The following is an 11,030-nucleotide window of genomic DNA, read 5'->3' on the forward strand; positions in this document are numbered from 1 at the left end:
ATATATATGTGATACAAACTGAGTAACATCGGCAAGAATGGGCTCCAATAGCCCACCTCTCCACAGATAACAGAAAACTAGAATCAGTGGTCACAGACTTAGTATAGTCTACCAGCAACCATCTCATCAAATACTGAATCAACAAACATCCTTACAGCATTTCCACTTACCCATTCTTTCTTTACCCAGTAGCAACTTTCAAAATGTCTATATTCTTAGTGTGTGGCCCTTGTCCCCACTTGCAGAGACAGCAGACCAGATCCTGTTCCACATGAACTGTCTGCTGTGACATGGACTGGGCATCTAATGAACTGACACAAGGCACTTGTCTTTGCCTCACCTAATTTGGATATCTGTCAGGATTTAGGACTAACTACTAAGAGGGCATTGCTCATAAACCTTGTAAAACAACCTGCCGTTCTCTGGGCCAAATTATTGGTTTCAGCTAAAGCAAGCAGACACAGAAAAGCCTGGGGGGAAAAAATCAGGGAGAAAGTTTTTTTTTTTTTTTTTTTTGTAAAGTTAGGACACTGAAAAACACAGAAAACTGAGCATACTCTCAGAAAACCCTGAACCCAGTCAGAAGCTCTATCTGGGGCTGATCAAGCTCAACAAACAAGAAAGTGAAAGCTGTAGCAGCTGTAAACAGGTGGGTAAGCTAAATGTATCCACAGTTGAGAATGTGGCTCAGGGTCGAGGCACTTGCTTACACCGGAGGCCCTGAGCTTAATCTCAGTCCTCTGCCCTAGAGATATCATAAACGAAAACGGCACAAATGTGGTTTTAATAGGCTACTATTACTTAATAGGCTACTACTAAGGCAATGTGGATTCAAAATAAATTATTATACATTTAAAAGGTGAATTAATAATTTCAGGACAATCACCAGGAAGTTTAAAAAAGAAAATGGTGTATGACGGAAAGTCAGCTCAACATACAAGGCATCAGTAAAGAAATTGAAAAACAGACCAAGTTGAATGAACATTAAAAAAAAAAAAAAAAAAAACCAGAAGTCCTTCTCATCAGTAACTACTTTGAAAATGAGGAGGGCAAAGTCTCCCATTAAAATGCTAAGACTGAGATTTTCAATGACAACTACATGCTTTCCACAAGATTTAATTTAGATAAATCATGACTATATTAGTAAAAGGACATAAAAAAGATAATTACAAATACTTCACACCAAACAGACTTCCTAATATGCACAATTAAAAATGACATAATTAATGGAAGAAATAGTTGAAAATAATCTGGAGACTTCAATAGTGTGTAAGGCAAATAAGCAGGACCACAAAGAAAGAGGACAGACCCTGCCTTAGCAGGGTGAACCACATCTCAATGTATCCTAGGCCCCTTTCCTGGACACAAAGAATGAAGCTGTAAGTTAACAACACATGGAAAAATGGAAAGAAAAAAAAAAACCTTAGAGAATTAAATACTCAAAAGCTGTACAAGACAAAAGAGAAAACATTTTGCTATAACTGAAAACAGATTACAGCTCCTGAGTCAGGAATCTGAAGGTCTAAAGACATCAGTACAAGCCAAGACAAGCTCCCAAATTGGAAAGGGTCATTCTGTGTGTGCTGGGAAATGGGGCTCTAGGATCACTGTTCAGTGGATGCAGGGATGCAGTGAATGCAGGGGCAGTGATGAAGTTCTGAAAGTTGTACAACAGTCAATATCCTAAATGTCAGACTTGTGCACTTCATAATGTTAATAATTTAATGTCATACAATTTTACCTTAATTTAAAAAAAAAAGGTTCAAGTCTTTAATCCCAGCACTTGGCAGAGGCAGATGGATTTTTATGAGTTCAAGGCCAACCAAGACTACATAAGCCTCAAAAAGAAAAAAAATTAAATTAAAAAAAATCAAGACACTATAATGGCACATACCTGTAATCCCTGCACTCAGGAGTCGAGGCAGGATGATTACAAGTGAGTCTGAGGCCTGCCTGGGCTACAAATGAAACTCTATCTCAAAACCAACCAACAAACAAAAGACAATTGAAATAGCTGATAGCATTACAGCATGTCACAAATGTATTACAGTAACAACAAGACAGAACTGAATAGTGTCCATAGGAAGTCTGGACTATCTCCTCTAATCTAAAATGACATGTTTTTCTTTAAGAACTCATTTTATTTTCCAGGTGAGTTGTCACATCCATAGGTTACACGAAAACCGAACAGTGCTACAAGTGTGCACAGCTACAAGCACTGTGAAGATGTTGCCACTGCTCTTCTTGTAAAAACCTCAGGCTTCCAAAGCATAAATCTTAGCCTCAAACCTAGAATGATCACAACAGGCATGGTGGCACACACCTTTAATTCTAGTACTCTAGATTAGTGAGTTCAAGGCCAGCCTGGTGTACAGAGCTAGTTCCAGACAGCCAGGACTACACAGAAAACCCGCCTCAAATAACCAAAAAGAAAAAGAATAATTAATTAAAGAACCCACTACTATTCTTTACTACTAGAGAAAAATAAGACATGTTCAGTTGTAAGGGGCACACAAATACAACATATTTGCCATGTACAGGTAGTAGCTCAATAAATGAGCAGTATCTACTTGCCACACATATTTGTGTGCATGTGCTGCATACATGCGTGCAAGCCTGTGTGTGCACATCTGGGAACCAGAGGCCAGTGTCAAGTGTCCTCTATCCCTGCCTGTCTTTCTACATCCATCACTGTGAACATAGATAGATGTGCTTCACCTAACTTTTACGTGGGTGCTAGGGATCTGAACACAGGTCATCATGCTTATGCAGCAAGCATTGAGCAGCCTCCCCAGTCCCAACCATATATTAAGATAACCAGTATTATTTGAATAGTCCCTTTTCATTTTTGTATTAACAATAAGAAAACCATGTTTCTAGGCAAGTTTATCAGCAACCAATTGTATCCCTAGTCTGAAGGACAAATCTTGTCAAGATTATTGGTGATTCAAAGAAAAACCAATGCCAGCCTGGTTGTTTACTCCTGACACCACAAAGTGTCCACTTCATGTCATGTAACAAATGGTAGCTACTATGCTAAAAGAATAGGTTTTTTTAGGTGATGATGATGATCAAAAATTACTATATACAAATCAACTATGTATAAGACTACACAGACTCTAGATGTTTGGATATTAAAAATGAATACAGGACAGGCAGGGGCAGGAGTGAATGGTATCAGAGAAGCAGACCCCTTGGGTCCCAAAGCATCCATCATGAGCATGGGGGCAGTGGCTGGGGGATATACTATCCTGGAAAACAAGAATGCCACACCTGTCCTTTCCCTCCTAAAATGTAACCGCCAGGTGATGATGGTAACAGATAGTTACACCAATAGTGCTCAGTGATCTTGTAATGAGGAACCAAAACAAGCTAGCAGGTGACATATTCTTTATCCACCCAGGAAGACAGCGTAGGTAGGGACACACAAAAGAGCAACAGAAAGCTGATACAGAGTGTGCACAACTCAGATGTTAACACCTCCCCTAGGAGTCATAGCAACAAACAGAAAGTAAACACTGCTCACAGCCATTCAGTGCGAAGAGCTGCTGACACTGGCTACCCACAGACTCGGGCAAGCGTCATGACTCACTCAGAGATCATCACTGTAACACAAGGGGCACTGAACTCCCTCTTTAAACCAACACCTTGACCAGAAACCAGACAAGGTCCCCTTCTCAAATAAAAGTATATTCCACGCTTTCTCTCAGGTTTAGAATCCTAAATGAATTTCTCGAGCTGCACTTGGATCCCTTCACTAATGAAAATAAAAAAAGACAGAATCTGTCATCAAATTACTTCTGAAAATTACAAATATTCTGTGAGAAGAAAAAAATACATATGTAACAGCTTTTTCACTGCCACATTACTTCTGGTATATTTTCCTCTAAAAGAGGTGAAGATGCAGAAATGAACTCAAGTGTATGCACTATGAGAACATTTACACAGACCTGTGTAAAGACAAGTCTGACTCAAGTAAAAAAGAACAGTTATGATTTTACTTATTCATAACAGTGGCTCTCAACTCATGGGTAGTGGTCCCTGGGGGGGGAGGGTCAAAAAACCCTTTCACAGGAGTTGCCTAAGACCATCAGAAAATACAGATATTCACATTACAATTTCTCATAGTAGAAATTACAAACACGAAGTAGCAATGAAATAATTTTATAGTTGGGGGTCACAACATGAGCAACTGTATTAAAGGGTCACAGCACTAAGAGGGTCAAGAACCATTGATTTACAACATCATTTTTCTTTCATAATCCAAAAACATATTGAGTTAAAGTTAAGATTAAGCCATGGGAGGAATGGGTAGAGAGATGATAGCTCGATGGTTAAGAGCATTTTTCCAGAAGACTCAATCTAGATTTCCAGCACCCACATGGTGGCTCATAACTGTCTCTGACTCCAGTTCCAGGCATGCACATGTGTAGACATACATGCAACAAAAGCATCTATACACATAAAGTAATAAAATTAAAAATTAAAGTCACAAATACAAAACCTTCCATAAGTATTTGTGCATGTAAGCCATTATACTGCTTAACCTTACACGGCGTGTTCTAAGAAAGACTAAAACATTAACACAAAAATTACAGCTACCTAAGGCACCTAAGATGTTATCCTAGGAGACTACCTAAAGCCAACAACAGCAGCTGTTCCCTACACCAACACAGGTACCAACACCTCGAATGCTCTTTCAGATATGCACTGACGTGCAGTTTCAGTACTTGAAGTGTGCCAAAGCAGTCTTACAACTTAACTGCTCTCCAATAATAATGCCACAGGTAAAGACTGATTTCCTCCACCAAAACAGTTTCAACATTCTAGTTAAAGACCGTAATGGGATTAAACTTGTTTCAATTTATAAACAAAGTATCCCTTTATCCACTAGGTGATACATCTGTAGCTAGGTGATTTGCTCGCTACAACTGTAGCAAACCTATGTTATTCAGGCACCCAACCAATAGAACTTGGATATCTATCTCGTATTATCAATACTTATTCCACACACAAATTTACCGGCACCTTTATAGAGAGCTGACGACTGTAAAGTATTAAAGTCTAGCTCCACAGACACAGTACCGGGTCCATCCAAGCAGTCACCCTGTACCAACACTCAAGCAAGGCTCCCCACAAAATCTTGACCAGCACTCCCACTAGCCAACTATGCGATCTTAATGAAGACGGTTCAACAAACTCTGAAGCCTCAGCTGCTCCGGATAGAAGTATATATTGGGCATGGTGGCACTAGCCTAGAATCTCAGCACTCGGAAGGTAAAGGAGGGTGGAACTCTGAGAGATCAGGGCCAGCCCGGTCTACTTAGGGAGTCCCCGGCCAACCAGGGCTACACGGATACCTCGACCCCTACCCCCATGAAGGCTGGAGCCGGGAGCTCACAACCTTTCTTCCCAGATCTAGAAGCCTGAGATGCGGGGTGTCTGGACCACGGACTCGGCCAGCCTCCCTCATCACCCCGCTGCACCTGCTGCCCTCGGCCCGGCCTTAGCTCCGCGCCCGTCACGTGACCGCCCCGCCCCCAGGGGTCCGGTTTTGGCGCGCGGCAGTGACGTCAGCGTCCTGTCAGCCACCGCCCCCGCCGCTCCGCTTCTCCTCCCCGGCCCCGCCCCGCCCCGCGGCCGAGCCGCACCGTTAACGGGCCCAGGCTGCCCCGCGCCCCGGCCGCCCGCCCTCCCGCGCCGCTCACCTTGAGGTGGCCGCTGTCTGGGCTGCTCGCCTCCTCTTCGTCCTCTCCGCCCGACGCCCCGGTCACCGAGGCGGTGGATGGCGGCGCACCCCGCAGCGTCGGGAGCTCAGCGGCCGCGGGCAGCCCAGCCGACACGACGCCGCCCGCCGCCGCCCCCGGGCTGAGCGTCACGTTATGCGCGTTCTCCCCCCAGCGCCACGGGTACACCATGAAGTCGCTGAAACCGGGGCTGGTGGGGACGAGCGGCGGCGGCTGCTCGGGCTCCCCCACGCCGCCGCCGCCGCCGCTGCTGCCGCCGCTGCTGCACGGAGGCGTTGCCGGCGTGGTCCTGATGACTGACACCAGCACGCGCTTCGGGGAGTCGTGGCAGAAGATGACCGGCGGCGGCTCCGCCATGGGTGCCGGGGCGCCGCGGATCATGCCGGCCGGCCCGTCTGCAGCCCTCGCGCTCTCAGCTCGAGCTTCGGATTGCTCGCCCGTGCTGCTCCGCCTCGGCGCCTCACAGCCGCCGGCTCATGGCAGGCGGCGCTGACCAGAGTCCCCGAGAATAACAACCTGCCGCCGCGGTCCCCCCGCTCCGGCTTTTCCCGCGTTACATTTCGCGCCTGGGCGGAACCAGTCACCGCGAGGACCCTGCGGCTGGCCGCCGCGATGAGTGACAGGTCTCGCGGGCCAATAGCAGGGCCCAGGCTATGTTTCGTCCGGAGGGGGCGGAACCAAGTCCGAGCGCGGGTCCTTACTGCCACGTCATTGGCCGCCGCTCTCATATTTTTTTTCCTCTTTTTTTTTTTTTTTTTTTTTTTTTTGTCTTGTGGGCCAACTGCGTTCGAAAAAGTCGGTGGGAGCGCGCTTCTCCGGACACACCCGTCGGAAGCTCCGCCCCCACCGGTGTGCCCTGCAAAAGGAGGCTGGTGATTGGAGCGCTGCGGGGAAGGGGCGGGGACAGAGACCCTCGGCCCCGCCCACACCAGTAAAGGTCGCTTCTGGACAGGAAGGGCTCCCCACCTCTCCACCCTACAGAACCCCGCCCGTCTGGGGCCCGCCTGTGTCTGTTGGGCGGTGGTTCCCGCGCGGAGCCCGTTTAAAGGGCTGTGGCCATGCAGCGCCCTGGCCCTACCCCGAGCTCAGCGACAGCAGGGCACAGGTTTTTGTGTTCGAGACGAGTCACCCGAGTCTCTCGACATAACCCTGGCTGGCCCGGAGCTCACTGTGTAGACCAGGCTGGCCTCGAACTCACATTCCCCTGCCTCTGGATTGCTAGGACTAAGGCGAGCGCCAGCATGCCCGCCTAATGGAGTCCTGGGACCAGCGTCGCTAAGAATGAGTCCTGTAGCATCCCCCGCCTCCGGGAGCTTGCTACCAAGCTCGGGACCGCGGTGGGGTGCAGGAACGACCGTGCACTCTTACGGCGGCTCCCGCCCTCTGCTCCCTTCGCGTCTCAGCACCCAGTGCCCGAACAGTGGCAAATCGAAGGCCCAACCTCCTCACTGGAAGGTGCAAGCCTGGCTCCGGCCCATTTGCTTGCCGTGTTTTCCAAGCAGTCCGACGCTAGTAGCGGTTCAAAGACTTGAATCGACAAATAAATTAAGTGGTTAAAGGATAGATCTGGTAACTGACTCATTCGCTGTATTTTCCAGGCAGCCTGATCCTAATAGCGGCTCAGTAAAGATTTACATAGAATGAATATCCAGTGGTCAAACGATAGAACTGGTAACTCCATCATGTGTGCAAAATAACACGTTAACTAAGCCTGCTAATGCAAAGTTATGCGTAAGTTAATTTAGCCACATGTTTTGTTTTGCTTTAAAGGGAACTTCCCAAGTTAACAAATCAAAGCAGCCAATAGTGTGCGTCTTATGTTTTACTTTTTTTAAGTGGAGAAATCACATTTTATTTTGCCATAAACGAAATATGGCAAGATACACAAATCAAATCTGATTTTATGGAGAGAAAGTAACTTGGGAACAGAAGTGAAAATATTTCAAGGGGATACACTGAATAATGTGTATCTTTGAAGTGGGACAAGTGAAAATATCCTTTCAAAAAATAAGGAACTGGGCAGACAGATAGATGGCTCCGTGGTTAAGAGCACTCGCTGCTCTTCAGGAACCTGAGTTCTAGCATCCATGGTAGCAGCATGTGATTCCCTCTTCTGGTTTCCTAGGACAATGTATGCATATAATATACACGAAGGAAGCATAACATCCATACATATTTAAAATTGTAAATATGTATTCTTTCTTTCCTGGAGGCTGGCTACTAGAGCTGGTATCTACTGTATGTGTAGGGCAAATCCAGATGAGATTTTAATAGTCAATTTGGAAACTGAAAGCTCAGCTTTTGTTTCCCTTAATGTAATAAAATTGTGAAACAAAAAAGTTTTACAATTTAAAAACAAAAAAAACTTACTACAATTTTTGGAATCCCCTAAAAGGGAAATATAAGTCATCTATCTGGCAGTTGATAGTGAAAGGGAAAAGAGTGATGGCCACAGGAACACTCGAATTAGGGGCTGGCAAGAGTCGACGGTTAAACACTGGCCAATAGTTCCTGTGTAGCATTCACAACACGCCCATATGCAGGATGAATCACAGAGCAAGCAGTACACTGACTTAATGCTTCTAAAAATTACCCCTGAGCAAGGGTAACCGGGAAATTCCACTGGCTTCCAGCCTTAAGAGAATGAAAAACATATCAGGAATGTGGGGATTCACCTGAGTGTGATGCTGGGAGAATTGAAGTCACTCTGAGAGCTGCTTCTGGTTTCACCTCTGTGCTCCCAGGGGGCTATATGAAGTGTGGTTATATTCTGGAAATCTGATATAATTAACAAACAGTCTAATGATGTGTAATAACTCTGAAGACAGACTAAAACCCATCTGAGGCTGGGTGGTGACAACATGTGCCTCTAGTCCAGACACTCAGGAGGCAGCAGCAGATGGATTTCTAAGTTCAACACCAACCTGAGCTACACAGTGAGTTCCAGGGCTACACAAAGAAACCATCTCAAAAAAACAAAAATCTCAAAAAACAGATTACATTATTTTATTTGACTAATTATTCAAACTGTAGTCCCTAGGGCCTGGAAGTGTGGTTTAGTGGTACACCTAGGAATATGTAAGGTTTTGGACTCAATCCTCAGCACCCACTATGGAAAAAAAAAAGTCTGATAAAAGTCTTTTTAAATGTATCTTAAAGTCTTAAAATGGAAGTAAAAAAGGTTTTTCAATTAGAACATGTAGTGCATAAAGAAGCATGAGTCTACTTTATTGCTAATTAATACAAAAAATTTTAAAGTTTTTGACACTAAATTTCTGGGTGTTATTGTAGTTGTTGTTTGTTGTTTTGTCCTTTTTCCAGAATTTCTCTGTGTAACCCTGGCTGTTCTGGGACTTACTATGTACTTAGACTGGCCTCGAACTTAGAGATCCATCTGCCTCTGCCTCCCAAGTGCTGGGACTAAAGGCATGCACCATCACTGACTGGCTACATAGTAATTTTTTAAATAAAGTGATTTGCTGTCATGGAAAATATACATGAAGCAGCTTTGAAAATGGAAGCTGGGAGGCTGGAGAGATGAGTCGGTCATATTTGATGCTCTTGCAGAGGACCTTGGTTTGTTTCCCAGTGTAGAGAGCGGAGATGTAGCGCGCGCCTTGGTGCTGTCATGTCGTGGGCACAGAGCCTGGGCGCAGTTTGCTGTTCCACGTCAAACTTGACAGACAACTTGTGCGCATGCGCGCGAGCTCCCCCCAGCGCGGGGAGTCTTTCAATCTGGCCATCCGATCTGGCCAATCATAATATGGCACGATCACTCCATTCTGGCCTGAGCCATTGGGTTGATGACACGTCAGGGCTTTGTCTGGCACCGTATATATTCTTCTGCTTCCACGGGGACGGGGTCTTTTGCCTCTCTACAACCTCAAGTGTAAGTGCTCCAATAAAGTGTGTTCTGAGAAGAATCCTGTTGTGGTCGTCTCTTCTGCTGGCGGGAGCGGCGTGCCACATCCCAGCATGCATGTCTGGTGGATCACAACTGCCTGAAACTCCAGTTCCAGGGCATCTTGACATCCCCTTCCGGACTCGGGCTCATCAGCATATACAATAAATATATATATATGCCTTTGATTCATTGAGTCCTCAGTCTACAAACACTCCTCTTGTTTTCATTAATCCTGAATAATTTTATTTGATCCTTACCAGATTCTAATCAAATCCCTAGATTAAAAGACCTATTTTAAAGCAATTTTCTAGTCTTCTGCTCTGAAGTCAACAGTCCATATTGGTGCTGTTTAGAGGCATCATTCAATAATGGCTAACAAAGTACCACCATATCTGTGAGCTGTTTAATAAAATAGAAATTATAAACTTACAGCTACAGGATCATGGCCTCTGTCTAGACAGAGTATGACCTACCTTAGCCAAGAGTCTTTGAAGAATAAGCAAGCACTGGTCCAATACAGCTAAAGAAGCATCCAGTAAGATCCCCTGGCTCCCAAGGCTGTCCCTTAAAAAAGGAAAAAGAAAAAAAAAGTTACAGGCTATCAGCAGGATTACTTTGTTTCCTTGGAAGATCTGAGAGATCACAGTGTGAAATCAAAGGATAGAGAAAGGATAGGTGGAAGAGGAAGATAAAAGAACAAAAGTTATTTACTCTAATTAGCTTTAACTATCAATGTGACACAGCCTAGAATCACCTGAGAAGGGAGACTCAGTTGGAAGATTGTCCAGATCAGATTGCCTGGGGTAATTCTGTGGGAAATTGTCTAGGTTAACTGATGTAGGAGGGCTCAGCCCACTGTGGGCAGCACCATTCCCTTGGCAGGTGTTCTCAGGCTGTATAAAAAGGCTAGCCAAACATGAGTCTCTGAGTGAGCCAACAAGCAGCATTCCTCCATGTCTCCTGCTTCCAGGTTCCTGCCTTGAATTCACGCCCTTAGTTCTCTCAGTGATGGACTGTGACCTGGGAATATCAGAGGAAAGAAAACTTTCCCTCCCCTAAGTTTTTTCTTATCAGTGTTTTATTACAATAACAGGAAGGAATCTTAAACACTGTTCATATTACAACATCTACTAAATAATGTCAGGGCAGATTCCATTGATCAAGAAGAAGATTTTTTTAAAAGATTATTTATTTATTGTGTATATGGTATTCTGCCTGCATGCATGCCTGCAGGCTGGAAGAAAACACCAGATCTCATTGCAGATGGTTATAAGCCACCATGTGCTTGCTGGGAATTGAACTCAGAACCTTTAGAAAAGCAGGCAGTGCTCTTAACCACTGAGCCATCTCTCCAGCCCAAGAAGCCTTTAAAATATATA

At 45.1% G+C, this 11,030-nt stretch overlaps 1 protein-coding gene across 4 annotated transcripts in view; it reads right to left on the reverse strand.

Moving 5' to 3' along the window:
• Znf367 (zinc finger protein 367) overlaps positions 1-11,030 on the reverse strand; it is a 23,579-nt gene that overhangs the window by 7,955 nt on the left and 4,594 nt on the right. The window contains exon 2 of one of the 4 annotated variants that reach the window (XM_050143669.1): positions 10,125-10,209. In XM_050143669.1, the coding sequence (XP_049999626.1) occupies positions 10,125-10,209 (85 nt within the window). Of the gene's footprint in view, positions 1-5,404; positions 5,500-5,708; positions 6,498-10,124; positions 10,216-11,030 lie in introns of those variants that run through there. The other 3 variants (XM_050143667.1, XM_050143666.1, XM_050143670.1) reach the window with 3 other exon arrangements.

This window comes from Alexandromys fortis, unplaced genomic scaffold, assembly GCF_014885135.2.
Source record: "Alexandromys fortis isolate MF-2015 unplaced genomic scaffold, M_Fortis_MF-2015_v1.1 scaffold_1, whole genome shotgun sequence".
Lineage (NCBI taxonomy): Eukaryota > Metazoa > Chordata > Mammalia > Rodentia > Cricetidae > Alexandromys > Alexandromys fortis.